General features: G+C 43.7%; 1 protein-coding gene across 1 annotated transcript in view; it reads left to right on the top strand.

Moving 5' to 3' along the window:
- Positions 1 to 9448: 9448 nt before the first annotated feature.
- The window catches only part of ppp1r2 (protein phosphatase 1, regulatory (inhibitor) subunit 2), a 55948-nt gene continuing 47335 nt past the window's right edge, over positions 9449 to 18061 (top strand). Inside the window, exon 1 of the mRNA XM_084309114.1 lies at positions 9449 to 9817. Coding sequence (XP_084165240.1) covers positions 9501 to 9817 — 317 coding nt within the window. The 5' untranslated portion in view covers positions 9449 to 9500. The remainder of the gene's footprint in view (positions 9818 to 18061) is intronic.

Consider the following 18061-nt stretch of genomic DNA (forward strand, 5'->3'; position numbering starts at 1 on the left):
GCCTGATTTGCACTGCTGCTCTGTGGCCCTCTCAGTGGCGCTGTTTCCGTCTGACGTTTTGATGCCAGTGGGAATCTCTGAAGGTCTGGCTGCACTGGGACTGCCGAGGGTTAGCCTGAGGTGTGCCAGAACCAGCCTGCTTTAAGGAAGTGGTGGGACAGCAGGGACCGCTCCTCTTCCATGGACTTACAGGCAGCCGCGACCACATCGACGGAGGAGCTGAAAAGAGTCTCCTGAGACAGGGGGGTGTGCAGCAGCGGGTTCTTCCTGGTGTCATCGAGGTTAGACTGCTTGAGCCAAATGTCCCTCTGCATCAGCATAGACAACACCATCACCTTACCAGTGGCTACCTTCATCCTGACAAATGTACCTACTTTTTGTTCACCCTTTGTTTGTGTTTAGCGTTTTGTTTGGTTACAATCACATTTCAGTGTTAAAAAAGAAAGACAGATTGATTGATTGATTGATTGATTGAAAACTTTATTAACAGATTGCAGAATGGGTACAATACAGTACAGCTCAATACACACAATTGTTAAGGGGATGCAGACCAGAGAAAGACTTTCGTCTTGTTTACATCAGGGTCCCCCATTTTCAATTCATCATAACATAATATGACATACACGACATACAGATAGACAGTACTGCTACATCTATACATTTATGACATAACACTAACAGATTTACAAATACAGTACTGTTTGTGATACAAAAAGAGTATAAAGAGAAAAAATAGAGTATATACATTTGACGTAGAAACTGTACATTGGAGGAGGTTGGGTAGGTGGGGTGGGGGGGAACGGTACATTGGAGGTGGGTGGGTGGGGTAGACAGGGTGGGGGAAACTGTACAACTGTACAAGCAAAACTGTACATCGGAATATTGACAAAACCTTACTTGGTCCCAAGAAGAGGGTCTCGTAGTTTCCATTTTAGTTTTATTGCCCTTTTGGTTACTGTTAGGGTTTGAAACCGACCTCAACAGCACGGCACAGACAGGTAGTTCAGAGTTAGCCAAACACTAGGGCGTATTTATTACAGAATCAAAAAGAGCCAAATAACAATTCTGAATCAGAAACAGAGGCAGTGCAGTTCAGTCCTCCCTTAGCTGAGTCCAGTATGAAATACAAGTGACTTGATCTTCGGTGTAAACTACACACAAGTTAGCTGAGTCCAGTACAAAACAAAACGGTACTTCTTCAGTGTTATCCAAACACACAATTTAGCTGAGTCCAGTACAAAACAAAACGGTACTTCTTCAGTGTTATCCAAACACACAATTTAGCTGAGTCCAGTACAAAACAAAAACGGTACTTCTTCAGTGTGATCCAAACACACAAAAACAGATAATCCAAAAAAGGTTTGTTTCCAAAACTCACCAAAGCGCAAACGCGTAAAGCGGGCAACGAGGCGCAGCTCCAAACGGATGATCAAGATATTCACCAGCGGCGATCCAAAGATGTCCTGGAGGGAAAGTAGACGAGGCACAACAACGGGGGGAAGACAGGCAGTAGCAGTAGTAATCAAAACGACCCGACAACGATTGAAAGAAGGTCAGAGTATATGAAGCCTCTGGAGCGCTAATCACAAACTACGACAGGTGCGTGATGGAATTGGTAATCGCTCCTGAAGCGTGTGGCGGGGAATGCACCAATCAACACAGTACCTTGAAGAAGCGTGTGGCGGGGAACGAGCCAATCCTCACAGTTACAGAATGTTCAAAGTCAATGTATTCAAGTTCTTTGTTGTGTAGACAAACTCACCAACTGCAGGAACACTGAATGGGAAGGGGACCACTCCGGCAGTGACCATCAGTGTTGGCATTAGGGTGACCAAACGTCCCGTTTTTGTTCCGCATTTCAGCCCTCTGTCCCACATGCCGCAACAGAAGAAAAATTTCCCGCATTTCAATAAACAATTTTAAATATATGAATCATTATTGTTTTTGTCCTCTCATTAATTGCATGTGTGTGTATCTGTGTGTGCCACTGCCGCCCATCGCATGTGTGTGTCACTGCATGACGACATTGTCAATGTGTGCAATGAATAAAGACTTCTTCAAAGTCCAGTTAAATTTCAACCTGCACACGAAACAAAAACAAATGCACCCACTTGCACGTGACCGCGCCACCCCCATGCGTCCCTATATGACGCCGGAAGTGGTCACGCCTCACCCTTCCTCATTTCGTTTCCAACACGGAAGTAGCAGTGCACTTCGTGAAACGAGCTGTTATGAAACATAGGGAGAAATTACACAATGTTGGGTATTCGCCAGAAGTTCACCAGCCCCCGGAATCTTCTCGGCACATCCTAACAGCGCAGCGGTCCTGTCCTTGGTTTTCCTCGTCTCGTGACAGCAGACCGAGGGACGTCGCACGACGGTTAGCAGTCGAGCTAAGTCGTGCACAGGTAGGGCCTGCGCTATCAGGCATTGATACTAGCATGGGTAATACTGCTTGTTGTCTCGTGAGACGACCGAGTGATGTATTGGCGCAGGGGGCGGGATATTTGGGAAAACATGACTTTCTTTTAGATGTTTTCCAAGTATCCTAGCGCGCAGCTAATGCTAATGCTACAATGTTGGGGCGCCGTTCCCATGTACCCCGCCGAGGGCTGTCTTTACTGTCTTCCCTCCTCTTAACCATTCATGCTGACGGTCAATCAGTGTCTAATGTTGGGGGTTTAACGGGGGCTTATTTACCCTTTACATGGGTGGATGGGCTGAGGCTCAGGGCAGGTGTGCTTTTTGTGAATCTATGAATTGAAAATGGGGGTCCCTGATGTGGACAAGACGCCATGAGGCCTGGGTCTGTCTATGAGAATGCTGTGCTGTCAAGCGGCTCCCACACCACACATCCGGCGTCTGTGTTTGGTGAGCCTGGTGTTGTATCTGTCGACGGAGCAGGGTTCCCTGTATCTAAACATTTTTGTCAGAGGGGGAACTCTAGGCCCAGGAGGTCGCAGCATGGGTTCCCCCCAGCCCCGCCCTCACGTTTGGTACAGACTCTATTATCAGAGTCCGCGGCAGTGTCAGCCCTGGCCGAGGAGATTCGTTCTCTGGCGGCAAAGCAGGCCGTCGTCGTGGTCCCATGGGAGGACGCGATGAGCGGCGTTTCCTCCCGATATTCTCTGGTGCCCGAGAAATCGGGGGGGGGGGGGGTCAGACCCATACTGGACCTGTCCCATGGAAGGTTCAGAATGTTGACCATCACCCACCTGTTAAGCGCTGCCAGGTGGGGGACTGGTTCACCTCCATAGACCTGTAGGATGTGTATTCGCATCCCAATCTTCCCTCCTAGGACACACCTACGCTTCCTTTTCAGGGCTTAGCGTACGGGTACCAGAGGCTGCCGTTCGGCTACTCTCTGGCTCCTCGCATCTTCACCAAGTGCGTGGAGACCGCGCTGGGGCCTCTGCGTCGTCGGGGGATACGAATTTTATTCTACCCTGGACGACGTTCTGGTCCCCCGACGTTCTGGTCCCCCCCGGGGGTGTCAGGGCGCACTCCATTCGTGGTGTGGTGGCCTCTGCTGCCCTGTTAGGGGGGGCCTCGGTGGAGGACATCTGTGCTGCGGCCTCCTGGTCCTCCCCGGGTCCTTTCGTTAGGTTTTACCTCATAGACATGACTGGGGGTTCTGTCTCCCAGGCGGTCCTGGGGTCCGGGACCTCTCCAGCATCCCGCCATCAGGTGGGCTAGCAGGGGTGTGTGGGTGTGGACCGCAGGGTGCTGTGTCACACGTGGTCCCGTCTGTGCTGTGCGTTCAGGTGTACCTATTTTCCCCCTTTTTCGCACTTTGGTGGAGTTGACTGCCTTCCCCCCTTCGTTAGGACGGGCGGGTGGACGGGACTCCCCTCCTCCCTGACTGGGGCTTACGGGCCCTCAGGGGGTGCATTTGTCGGGCCGCGCGTCCGCTCTGCCCCTTATCTCAGTAGCAGAGCGAGACGCGAGGCCAGTTGAAATGTAACGTATGGTTATTCTATAACCCTAGTTACATGATACTGGCTGAGCGTCTCGCTCTTAGCGCCCTGATGTCCCTTGGGGGTGTTTCCGCTTATGGAAATCGAACTGGGAAGGGTGAGGCGTGACCACTTCCGGCATCATATAGGGACGCATGGGGGTGGCGCGGTCACGTGCAAGTGGGTGCATTTGTTTTTGTTTCGTGTGCACGCTATGTGCGAGGAGATAGGAGGTTATCTCAGTAGCAGAGCAAGATGCTCAGCCAGTATCATGTAACTAGGGTTATAGAATAACCATACGTTTTTATTCTTCTATTTATGGAGGTGGAGATGACCCTAATGACCTTTTTCATTTTCACAGCCTTTTAGAACTTCTTTTGTCTTTGCTTGTTTATTTATTTATTACAACAGATGGAAACATTTTCATGTGTTTGAAGCCAACAGGCTAAACACAGTGAAGCATTTCAGGCCTGATGGCTGGATTTAAGTGGTTAAAAGATTTGAGTTTATCCACATATTTTCTTCTCCTCAGTTTGTATGCTATTCCTTTCCATATATAGTAGTGTATATATAGTAATTATTATTATTATTATTATTATTATTATTATTATTATTATTATTATTATTATTATTATTATTATTATTATTATTATTATTATTATTATTATTTCAAGTTTCAAGTTTCTTTAATAGTTGTCATACAGAAGTACAGAATACTTTCATACAAAATGCTTCTTACTGTTACGCTCCAGAGACTGTGCTAGACAAGATAAGTATCAAATAACATAGTATAGCATGTAAATTAGAAGTAGAAAATGAGGTCACAGTGTTCAGGGCCCCGTTCCCCGTACCTGGCTAACTGAGTTAGCCGGATAATTTCCAGTATAGCCTGACTTAAGCCGGACCTTTCTGTTCCCCGACGCTCGATTGTCCAAATCACCATGACAACAGATCAAAAAGTTTGAGCCTGGTCGAGAGCAGGCTTAAGTTCAGTTAGCTGGATGAACCATGGCCACACCCCCGCAAAGAAATGACAGCTCGCTTCCTGAAATTATTCTCACAGTCTAGGATCTGCATTATACCATTCTGAATTACGTTTTTGTGCTTCATTCTTCCAGAGGGGGCTTTTGAAATGTAAAATAGACCCAAAATGCTGATACTAAATTCACGTTGTCCTAAATAATGCACGTTATATATACCGTGGCGCTCGCTAGGTGCGATGTACACATTATGTGGTTATTTTAACAACGCGCAGCATTGCAAATGTGAATCCTGCTGGGATATTTTTTTTTTTTTGATCCACTTTTTCTCCCATTTTTCTATATTTTTCTCCCATCCCAATTTTCGTATCATCCAATTCAACCCTCCCCTGTCACGAACGCTGTTTCTTGCCTCCCACAAGCCGGCTGCAATGTGGACTAAGTCATACATAGCACAAGTCCCCTCCGGTACTTGAGGTAACAGCAGTCGCATCTTTTCACCTGCGCAGCTCGACCTCTCAGTGTCGAGGAGTAACGCGTGGGAGGCTCACGCTGCCCCCGACACTTCCTGATTCTACTGCGCAGGCGCACCAACCGACTTGTAGGAGTCGCTTGTTCACAACGTTCGATCCCCACCCTTCAGTTTTCCCTCCCCGTAATACGGCCAATGTGTATTACTGCGGGCGACCAGCCAAACTGAAAAACAATGTGGAGAGCTGGATTCGAACACGCGAATCCTAGCGTCTCCACACTGGTGGCGAGTGCCTTAGACCACTACACCACCTAGCCGCACCTGCTGGGATATTTTTAATGATTGAAACCTATCGCTCGTTTGGCTCTGATTCCTTTCATATTCTCCGCTGTGGATGTTTAACGGAGCGCCTGGATTGTGTTTCATTCAAGCATAAAATTGAAGTGTCTATGAGTGGATTGTGGTTTTTGTGGATTATGAATTACGAGGAATCTGAGGATTGTTGAATTGTATCATCACTCACACGTTATTGTGATATTGTAACTGGGATTAATGCATTTGAGAATAAAGAGATAAAACTTCATTCAAAAGAAAAATATTCTAAACACGGGTCTCTTGTCCATTGATGGTCTTGGATACACAATGGATATATCCCGTCTGGCACAGTGGTCCAATGGCCAGTGTTCACTCCTGGCAAGCCGGCAACCTGAGTTCGAGACCCCGTGTTTCCAATATGATTTTTTTGGAATATAATATTAATGATTATACGCAAAAGTAGCCTAGTTTTAAGTTAAAATATTATAAATCTACATGCATTGAGGATGTCATTCTTTATATAGCTCTCAACGTGCACCAAATTGAAGTATTTACATTTCAAAAAGAAAACTAGAAGAAGTGGGATTCGAACGCGGGTCGTCCGTGTGAAAGACAAAATGCTCGACCATCAGACCACGGTGGCAGACAAATGAAACATCAACCATACATCCATCAATGGATAAGAGAGCCGTATCCTTATTCTGAAACTGTTGAACTAATTATTTTTGCTAGTAAGATCTCATTTGATTATCCATTCCATGAACCTACTGCCAGCAGGGCACGTTTAAAGAAATATAATCTGATTGATTGATTGGGGTAATGAGGGACTTAAAATGTGCCTATAGATTATGCATTTAACTTGTCGGCGAGGCTATTGAGCCGTACTGCAATCTGTTAATAAAGTTTTAAATCAATCAATCAATCAATGCCGTTAGAAAATCAGGATCTCTGCTCTCGACACTTGCTGTCTTCTCAGCTGAGGCGGGCACGCGCACTGATCCTGAGTATCAAGTCTGGTTCGAGTTAACGAGACTGAATCCACCTTCGAGGAACAGGAAAATCCCGGCTTCAAACATCGGGTTAATTGTATCTGGATAATGGGACTCCACCTTCGAGGAACAGGAAAATCCCGGCTTCAAACATCGGGTTAATTGAATCTGGATAATGGGACTCTTGATCGACTTAGTTGAACCAGGTACGGGGAATAGGGCCCAGTATAGACATATGTACAATGTTCGATGCAGAATAGACGTAACTGAGTTACCATATAATATACAATACTATGCAGTGTACTAATATACAATACTATATAGTGCAAAGCAGAAATGGGATGAGGTACAATTTAGGTACAATTTACAGTAAGGTGTACGAGTTATTATTATTATTATTATTATTATTATTATTATTATTATTATTATTATTATTATTATTATTATTATTATTATTATTATTATTATTATTATTATTATTATTATTATTATTATTATTATTATTATTATTATTATTATTATTATTATTATTATTATTATTATTATTATTATTATTATATACTAATAATAATATATATACAGGTGGCAGGGATTTGGTTATACTTATTCTAATATATATAAAAGAAGCAGTGAAGCCAGCACTCTCAGGTTCAAAATTTAATGGCAGCCTGAAACAAACATGTTTCGGAATTATGTATTCCTTCTTCAGTGTTATAGTTTGCAATGCACTTGCAGTCAAGATAATGGTTATATACACAGGTGGTTAATGACTTGGCAGGAAATGACATCACAGCGCAGGTGTGCCTGAGTCTATTGGTCCTCAATGACAAAAGAAAAGACCTATCAAAATAGAGTCTGTTAGTAAATACAAATTATACAAATATACAACGTATAAAAGACATATAAAAAAACACAAAAGCAAAAGCAAAAATTGCATTACCATACCAGAAACTTGCTATGTAACATGCCCATAGTTTATAGGGCTAATTGAGCCCCTATACTTATTTACATACTTTTTTCTTTTTTCTATTAAGCATCAAAGGATAAACAACATACCTCTTGCAGGAAACAACCACTTGGATTAAACCATAATCTTATAGATAAAAGGTACTTAAAGGAAACAGGTTAAAACGTTCTCTTCATTCATACCTCTAGGTTCTATGCAATCAAATATACAAATATATATTATTAATATAATATTTACATTATCATAGTGGTAAAGGTAATAACAACAAACTATCATTACACATGGGCAAAACAGAGTCCATTCTCTTCGGTTCAAATAACAAACTCAGCAAGACCGACGGCTTCTCGGTTACAGTGGGTGACAATATTATCACAAGGAAAGATGAAATTACCTACCTGGGTTCCATCCTAGAGGCTAATCTTTCCTGTGACAAAATGGCATCCAATGTAATAAAAAAAGTCAACCAACGAACGCGTTTCTTGTACCGGATCTCCTCTCTGGTAAACAAGAATACCCTGAAGACTCTAGCAGGAGCACTCATTCAAGGGTACTACGACTATGCTTGCACCTCATGGTACCAAAGCACCTCAAAGGCACTAAAAAACAAATTACAAACATCTCAAAACAAGCTAGTCAGACTACTACTTGACCTGACTCCTAGAACCCACCTCACCCCTGCCCACTTTGACAACCTAGGATGGCTTAGAGTAGACGACAGAGTACAGCAACTTGCAATGGGCCTGGTCTACAAGATACACTACGCGACCAAGGTACCCATGTACATGTCAAAATACTTCCCAAAGGTCAGTGAATACCACGATCACAACACCAGAGGGAGCTCCACAAATCATGTAAAACCCAGATTCGGCTCAAACAAGGGACTAAACACGTTTCGCAATTATGCCACATCAATGTGGAACGCCCTGCCTAAAGCTGTAAAGGAATGTGAATCACTACCCACCTTCAAAAACACTCTCAAAAAACACCTACGTGAGACTGCAATTCGAAACTGGCCCCTACAAATGTCCTAACCTAGTTGTACAGTAAATGACCAAGTAAGGCTTTGTCAATATTCCAATGTACAGTGTAAAATGTGTGTGTGTCCCCTTCCCAACCCCCCCCCCCCCCCCCCCCCCCCCCACCTCCAATGTACAGCCCTCACCCAACCCACCCAACCCCACCCCACCCAACCAACCTCCTCCAATGTACAGTTTCTATGCCAAATGTATATACACTCCTTTTCTGGACACTTTTGTATCACAAACAGTACTGTATTTGCAAATCTGATATGTCATTCATAAATGTATAGATGTAGCAGTACTGTCTATCTGTATGTCATGTATGTCATATATGTTATGATGAATTGAAAATGGGGGACCCTGATGTAAACAAGACGAAAATCTTTCTCTGGTCTGCATCCCCTTAACAATTGTATGTATTGAGCTGTACTGTACTGTACCCATTCTGCAATCTGTTAATAAACTTTTCAATCAATCAATCAATCAAAAGTTCTTTCACTACTCTCTTGCCGCATCATATATGGCGTCTTTTCCAAGTCAAATGTGAAAGCCTTTACCATCTCGCGATGGTATGAATGAAGTGTAGGGTGTCGCTACTCTTTTATCTCGCGATGGTATGAGAGGAGTGTAGTCTCTTATCTCGCGATGGTATGAAAGATGTGTAGTGTGACACTACTCTCTTATCTCGCGATGGTATGAAAGATGTGTAGTGTGCCGCTACCCTCTTACCGCTAGTCGGTGCGGTGGCAAGGTGGTGGTAGGCGATACCGGCAGGCGGCAGGGCTTTTGGCTAAAGCCGCGTATGGGAGTCAGTCATTGCATAGAATGCAAGGCTTTGCTTGAGTTTATGGAAGTGCATAGTTATGAAGGCGGGCATCTTTTGCAACTTAACCTGCTTCACTACCTGAGTTCACTACCTGAGGCTGAGATCAAATCCCCCACTTTTAAAGCATCCAGTCTGACAACGCGTGGAATGGCAGCGCCGCGGCAGATAAAGGGTATTCTGAAAAACAAGAACAGCGGGCCACACGTCAAATCCCTTCCCGAAGACGTGTCTAGTGTGGAGGATCCAGAACAACAAGCAGCTCCTGGACTTCTGGAGGATGACCATGACCAACAGTAAGTTGCTGAGCGGCTAACCGTTAGCCTGCTAGCCAGCCAGCTAGCTGGCTAAACACTTGTTAGCCTCATCAAGCTAATATTGTTGTCATCACGTTATAGCCACCGGTGCCCTGCTTGCTCGTTTGACACAGCTGTCAAATGGGCGTTTATTATGTCATACTGATCATCAATCATAAACACAGTATAGTCGGACCAAACGTTAGTTAACTTATCTCGTCAGCTACCGTTAGTTCACTAGCTTGCTAGCGTTAGTTAATGGCAAAGAATACTAGCTAGTTTGCTAATAATAGTGTGTAACTCAGTCAATTTTGAAACGTTAGCAAAGCTTTAATGTGACATTTGTGTGACCCCAAACATTTGAAAAGCAAATAAGGAAATGGGGGACCCTGATGTAAACATGTCAAACGTCTTTCTCTGGTCTACATCCCCTTAACAATTGTGTGTATTGAGCTGTACTGTATTGTACCCATTCTGCAATCTGTTAAATAAAGTTTTCATTCATTCGTATGTCAACATTGTCGGGGATACAAACCTCATCTGGGGTGCAAGCAAGCCACGAAACGCGGTTGAGTTGTAACATTGGAATTCTGACCGTTTAGATACTTCGCCATCAGTCATTCATACCAAAACAAAAAACTGATTTAAACATTCCTCGAATTCCACCAGGGAAGGCACGAGTAGCCTCCCAACTGCAAACGTCACCGCAGCAGAATTCCCCCTCTCGTACACACATGATCATCCCTTGCTCCTGTCATAACACATTCACCTCCCATATAGCCCGTTTAGACTTGTCAGAAATGTTGAAGGGGTCGTTTTCTGCCTGAAGCCGGGCGCCTCGGATGCATTGATCTCATCCACGCTGGCAGCCAGGCGAGCTGTCCCTCCCAGACCCCAGCTCGTGCAAAGCAAAGACTTTTGTGCTCCAGTTTCCCCATTGCTGTTCAGTGTTTTCCCTGCCGATATAACCACCAGAATGGCCCATTCCTGTCGGTGCTTTCAATATGTTAATACCCCAATGAAGCTGCGACAAGATCAATGCATGCTGAACAGTACAGGTCATTTCCTATGCCATCAGAGAACTTTGTTGTTGAAGGTGTGGGGCGGGAAGAAAATACTAGATGAAGAGAGAGAAGGGGCCCTCTTGAGTTTACCAAACCAAAGATGAAAGTAGACAACAGCCTAAAAGTAATCGTACATTTTAGGATTACTTTTAGGCTGTTGTCTACTTTCATCTTCACAACACTAGCCTGCAGCTGAACGGCGCTGTGAAAAAAAATAGGCGATAGAAGAGCGGCAGTTATTAGTGAATTCCATTTTTGGCAGTGAGGCGAGCCTTCTCTGCGTTGATACCAAAATAGTCCCTGCGAGAGACGAGGGAGGGAAGGAAAAAGGGTCTCGGGGAAGGATGCTGTGTGCAGCCAAGCACGGTTGACCGTACTGTGGCTCGTCTACTGGTAATTCAGGTCATGCTTCAAGCGACGCACGCGCTCTCTCTCTGACCTGCACTAGTCCAGCACACACACACATTGATGAGCTTTGTGTGTTTTTTTTTATCTGTTGTACATTCAGCTGGTGACAATGCCCCAAAACATGACGCTTAACCCAAGTTGGCATCATTGCATGGTTGCCTCCACCATTGATGTGAGTGTCACATACAAAGGTCTATAAAGGTTGATAATTATGATGGAAATGCGTTAGACGTATCAGTTAACCCATTTTTCTGTAGTGGTTGCAATTGAATATATATATATATATAAATAAATAAATAAAAGTATAAGCTGGAAAACAGCGGATCCATAGCCTGAAGTCTTATGTAGTACAGGTCCAAATTTTATAAAAATCCGTTCAGAAATGGGTCAGAGAGAGATCCGGGTAAACCGAGCGCAAAAATAAAAAGGTCTCAAATCCATTTCCTCATCCACGCCACGGCCATTCATTCTGAAGTGTGATTGACTTCTGGTTTGGGAGAGGGAGGTAAGGGGTTTTAGATTGTGTGTTGTGAAGTTTAGACTTCAGAGAGGGAGAGTAAAGTACAGAAAAAAAGGTACCGTTGGGTACCGGTATCGATTCCCAGGTAAAAAGAAACATTTTCAGGCTCGTTGTCCTGAAAAGACCCACCGCGTAGGCCAGATGCAAGCCGCATTTTACAATAAACCTCTGTGAGGCTGTTAAAAAAAAGAAATTATTATACTCGCAAATTTTATCGCAATCGCAATATCTCAATATCATTATGCAAAAACAATTTGTGATATCAAATTTAGGCCATATCGCCCAGCACTACTTGGATGGACTGACGAAGCGGACAGCTTGCTGAAAACCGGTTCCCGGTTTAGACACAAGATAAAGGTTAAATCCCACTGTGGCGATAAGGCTCATAATATAATGGGCTTTATTGACTTGCTCCCTGGAGGAAGCTCTTTAAAAGAGGGCGGCTCATCTAAGCCCTTGTGACGAGCAGAGATGGCTGCATGGGGCTCGACGGTAGATTTTTTCCCCCTAAATATTCCAAATATAGCCAATTAAATATTTACAACTATCCAATTCGTTTTTATAGTGTAACGTTTGGCTACTTAAAAATCATTGAATGTACACAGAGTCTCAGGGTGCTTTCTCACTCACTCTTCGGGGTCGAATCAGCGGCGGGTCGAACCAGAAAAGGGTGTGTCTGTCTGAGTGAGAACACTCCCCTCCCCGTCCCCGCCCCCGCTGATTCGTCCCCGGGGGCGCTGAACCTGGACCGGTGAAATAGGTGGTTTCGGGTGCGGGCCAGTGGGAGCGGGGGGCGTGACACACACAACGTCGTTACTGTAATATGCTTTCATGCTTGCTTGAATTTTGGGCAGATAAAACCACACAGCAACAACTGGACAATACCCACAAAAACGATATTTATGGGCAATTTGAGAGTTCAGACCTCAACCAAAAACAAGCATTGTGGAGCCTCACAGCTCAGTGGATGAAAACATGAAGCCACATTACAAACGCACAGCACTTCCCTGGCTCGCATTAGGCCTGGCAATTTTGTTTGCCATGCTATGTCTATACATTGGTTTCTTGTTCGAATGCATTTATTTCTATAGACCAGTGGTGCCCAACCAGTCGGCCGTGGTCGACCAGTAGATCAATGACATGCAATGTAATTGCCACGAGCGATGGGATGTTAGCTGCTGAACAGGCTAAGCTAACTAGCGTTAGCCATTAGCTTAGCGTTTGCCATTGATATGTCTGTCTACTATACTTTCTTGTTGAATGCATTTATTTCTATAGACCAGTGGTGCCCAACCAGTCGGCCGTGGTCGACCAGTAGATCAATGACATGCAATGTAATTGCCACGAGCGATGGGATGTTAGCTGCTGAACAGGCTAAGCTAACTAGCGTTAGCCGTTAGCTTAGTGTTTAGCTGCTAGCCACAATGCTATACTGTTATACTGGCATATTCCATTAGCATGTAAGCTAACAAAACGGTGCCGATTAGACTAAACTCCGCTTTTGGTGTTCAATTGTGTTGATGTTAGTTTTGTTTCATCAACAAATGAGAGGCAGAACACACAGTGAATGTACCCGTTTTGTTTATTGCACGTTCTTTGCTGAAAAATAAGTGCTACAGTGGCTATACTAGACTAGTAATAGGCTAAGCTAACTAGCGCTAGCCGTTAGCTTAGCGTTAGCCCTGGGACACGCTCAAAAGCGGACTCTACAACACCATCCATTCGTGAGAAAAGGGGGTGGGTTATATTGACAAGGCTTGACAACAGAGGTTCAAATATAACTTCCTAAATTTTATTTTATATCAGCATCCAGTCTCCACCACCGTGTCCACTCTTCCTGTGTTTACATTTTCGAGCGTGACATCATCGCCTACGGCAAGCTTACAAGCTCAAAACGCAAACCGTAAACAGAACCCGGAGCGAACCAAGACTGAAGTGTACACACAAACTAGAGGGGGGAGAGGGGGGGTTCGCACTCTGACCCGGAATGAGGACGGTACGGAATGGAACAGACCCGAATAGTGAGAGGCCCCTCAGTCAGGCTCGGCTCCTCCCATTCCTCACTTGGAGCTGGAAAGCAAACTATCCCCGCAAAATCAACTCAAAGGAAAACGATAGTAAACCCACCTGCTGTGAGCTGCTCCTGGCTTAGTTTGACTGTTTTGGGGCTTAGTTAGCAGCTAGTTTAGGTTTTTATTGTGACTTGGACGTAAAATGATGGGTGGTGATGTTGGATATATCCGTCTTCACCAATCCACAAATCTTTTAGATATTGTAAATGCTCCCACAGTAGCGATTAAACTTTTCTGCCGGATATAAGGCTGCAATGTCTTCCTTCTGCTGTTTTCACAGCATGTCTCCTCTCTGTAAACGAATGCTGTTGGTGGAAGTGCCACTCGCACAAACGGCGCACAGAGAAACGCTGTGACTCACAAGAGGTGTTTTCACATGTCTTAACGCAGGGCTGAATAGTAGATATTGTAGCTTCAAAATTTTGTGAACGATTAGCACCGGCTGGGTAAAATAATATGGCGTATGGAATCTTTACTTGCACAGTGCACACTGTAAATAATCTTTCCAGTTTGCACATATCTATTTTTAGTTGCAAATGTGAGTGAAACACTTGCCCTGCTGGAGCATAGACCTTCACAGTAGAGAAGGACAACTTCTGCAGTAACAACTAGAGATGAGCAATACTTTATGGAACGCGAGTCACTCTCCAGTAGGGCTGGGCGATATGGAAAAAAATCATATCGCGATAACGATATGATAATTTTATTTTATTTCTCGATATCGATAATTATCGAATTGTTATAAGTATACATTTTTTTTTTTTTTTTTAACAACGGATGTATGTTTATTTTGCAGCAATTCTTTGTCATTGCCGCCATCTTTAGTGTTACATCCCCTCACACTCCAGTTCTCAGGCTGCAGCTGGTTTAAAAGCTAAAGTAAACCGGCTTCTCTGCTGGCTGTGGCTCCAGAGGAGTTGAACAGTTCTGGCTCTGCTAGTTTATTTTCGATCTTTTGGCGCTTTTTTGGTGGACAAACCACCGCACATGTGCACTGTGACTCGTGACTGGAGTCTAGTTCTGCTAGCACACATAGCCTACTGTGTACAGACGGTTTCAAAATGTATTTTAAATTAGAAAGCAAACAAAATAAATGGACAAGAGAAAAAGAAATCTGAATTTGGTCAGTATTGTCATTTGGACAAGCAAAGCCATTACTTTAAGTTGCAGGCAAGAAAGACAAGTCTGTCCACTGTCTCTGGTTTTAAAACTGCCCTGTTGCAGGTAAAAAAAAATAAAAAAAATAAAATAAAAAAAAACAAAAAAAAAACGATTTTTCGATTTTTTTTAAATTTCGATATTCGATATCGATTATTAAAATATATCGCGATATTTATCGTTATCGTTATATCGCCCAGCCCTACTCTCCAGCATAATACAGTGGTAGTGGAAGGAACTCGAGCACTCTGAATGGTTCTGATGACCTCGAGGGGGTCAGCTCTTTTTTCACGATGGCAAAGCCCAGCAGAGTGAGTCAGCTGTCTGGTGTGCCATCTAGCCCCTTCCTCTGAATGACGCAGAACCAGAATGTCTTCTGGTAGTTCCAATGACATCTCTATGCACTTGGAGAACATACTGTGAGTATCCAAATGGCATTCTCTGGTACTAGTAAGTAGTAAACCATCCCCTGGAAGGTCTTATGGGGTGGAAATAGGCACATGAGAATAAGCATTTTTCAAGTATATGTGAACCAATCTCCTGGATGACTTTCTGAATTCCCTCACTGCAAACTGCTGATTGAGTGAGCATAGATCTTGCCATGCTGTAATGTTCTGGAGGTGAGCCACTCATTGAATCATTGAAGGGCACAGCACCTTCCTGGCCTGGAAGCCTGGAGAACTCCGATCGCAGTGCCTCTCTGGAGGCATGGATGATGGGTGTGTTTGGTGAATGTGTGATGTCACCAGACTGGTTGAGGAGGTAATTCACCATAATGGCGGTGATGGTGTGGATGTCTTTTGGAGCCTTCATCTGGGGAAGAGGGGCTGCTAGGCCACTCGTCTTCCAAGAAGACTTACCTGAGTGACACCTGGGGCTGAATGTTTTGCCAACTGGCCAGCAAAAGAGACCTGATCTTTAGATGAGGGGGGGTGAAGAGAGGGGGTGGACTGGTGGTTGTACTTGTCACCGGCATCCCCATTGGCAACCGGGCTGAGAACAGCAGAGCTATGTTGTTGGTAGCTGCTGCGCTTTGAGCTGCACAAGCATACGACTTGTCAGCCAGGGCAGCAACCTGCTGGTGCAGCTGCTGCTTGGGCTGCAACTTTGTCTGGATGTCAACAGCACTAGGATGCATAAGGGCAGCCAGATAGTTCTCCAGACTCAGGATTCACTCTACCTGAGTAGGCATTCAGCCCTATATCTGTGTGTATGGCAGGTAGGCACCTTTTATCCTAACAGGCTGTGTCGATATAGGTGGGAGTTGTTTCTGATAGTCACCCACCATACTGTCGGGCTCGGACAGAGACCCCTTCACTGCCATCATAGACCTTTTCAGCATTGGGAAATGCATTGCATTGGTGGCGCAGCAGAGGAAGCTATATAGCTGGTAGAGTCAGTGATGTCATCTAGCTCCTCCCCCTGGCCTCACGATTCGATTACGATTCAGCTGTCCACGATTCGATTCTACGATGCATCTCAATAATATATTACATCCTCAATTTTATAATCTATATTACTGCACATGGCTACTTTTTCATCAATTAATACAAGCAGTCAGATAAATTTACTTTTATTTAGAAAGTTCTTAAATCAGAATGTCAAAATAAATGTCTTTACTAGTGTTTCATGATACAGATACTAGAAAGGTATCTCGACACCCAGCTGTTAAAAACGGTTCATACTCTTTTTTTATCAGTATTAGTATCAATACTTTTAGAATTGCCTGATGCTGTATTTTCTATGAGTTGAGTGGATGCACATTGCATGATTGACCAGAGCACTAGCTTTAATAATAATAATATATTTGATTTGTAGGGCGCTTTATAGTTGTGGAGCAAATCCCAAAGCACTACAGTGTAAAAGAACATAAAAGTTAGCAAGAGTAAAAATTTAAATATATATTTTTTATAATCGATTATGTTCTGTCACTGCATCGATGGTGCGGTGCCACTGTCGTCCTCGTCGGACGCGTCTCCATCGCTCTTCATTTTCTTGTAGTCGCCGTTGAAGAAGAAGCATTCATGTGCGCAAACCAAGTGATGGGCACGAGTAAGTTTTTCCCAGATCAAGTACTCGCATGAATTACTAGAGTAGCATTTGAGTAATTATTTAGGGAACTACATTTTTAGAACGCATCTTAACCTGCAATGAGTCTCCTGGCCATTTTAGTTTTCGTTTTTGAGGACTGCATACTTTTTTTGCAAACCAAAACAACATACTTTATACTTATAGCACATGCATGAGCCTGGTCTCTTTTGAAAGATGACATTCTGAAGTTTCGGATTCCAGAAGAAAATCCACTTTTAGTGCTAACGTAATAGAGTAACATAGGTCTGAACTTGAGTTGTAGAAAAACTTGTTACTCAAGTTTTTCTGTAGTAGTTAGTAGTCCAGAGGTAGTATTTCCCCAGAAGGTGGTATGGCTTACAAATCCATACGGACCCATAGCCTGAAGCCTTATGTAGTACATGTCCAAATTTCATAAAGATCCATTCAGAAATGAGTAGGGGTGTAACGATGCGACCTCACAACGATTAATTTTCGATTACGATTATTCAGGCAACGATTCAATGCATCATGAAATCTCTTCATTTGACTACGATTCGATTCGATTAATTTTTGATACATTTTCTATCGGTTAATTCCCCCCAAAAAATTTGAATACACAAATGTGGCTGGGGGAACTGATTCACTCATGATGAATGGACTATAGGCCAATAAAAACAATACACACAAAAAAAAAAAAAAAATTTAAATTTAGATTATAATCGATTCTAACATTCAAATCGATGCATCGATTCTAACACATTAGCATCGTTACACCCCTAGAAATGAGTGATTAGGAGTGAATGATTTTGGTAAACTGTGTACAAAAGAAAAACTCAGTTTTCTCATAGACTTCAATTCATTCTGCTGTTTTTCTCTTCCTGTTTTTCGCTCGTTAGTTTTTTTTAGTTTTTTAGATTCATACATCCCCAGGTGGGGTATCATTGGAAAGCCACACTCATTGGAAAGCCAC

The sequence above is a fragment of the Notolepis coatsorum genome (genome assembly GCF_963971535.1).
Source record: "Notolepis coatsorum genome assembly, chromosome: 2".
Lineage (NCBI taxonomy): Eukaryota > Metazoa > Chordata > Actinopteri > Aulopiformes > Paralepididae > Notolepis > Notolepis coatsorum.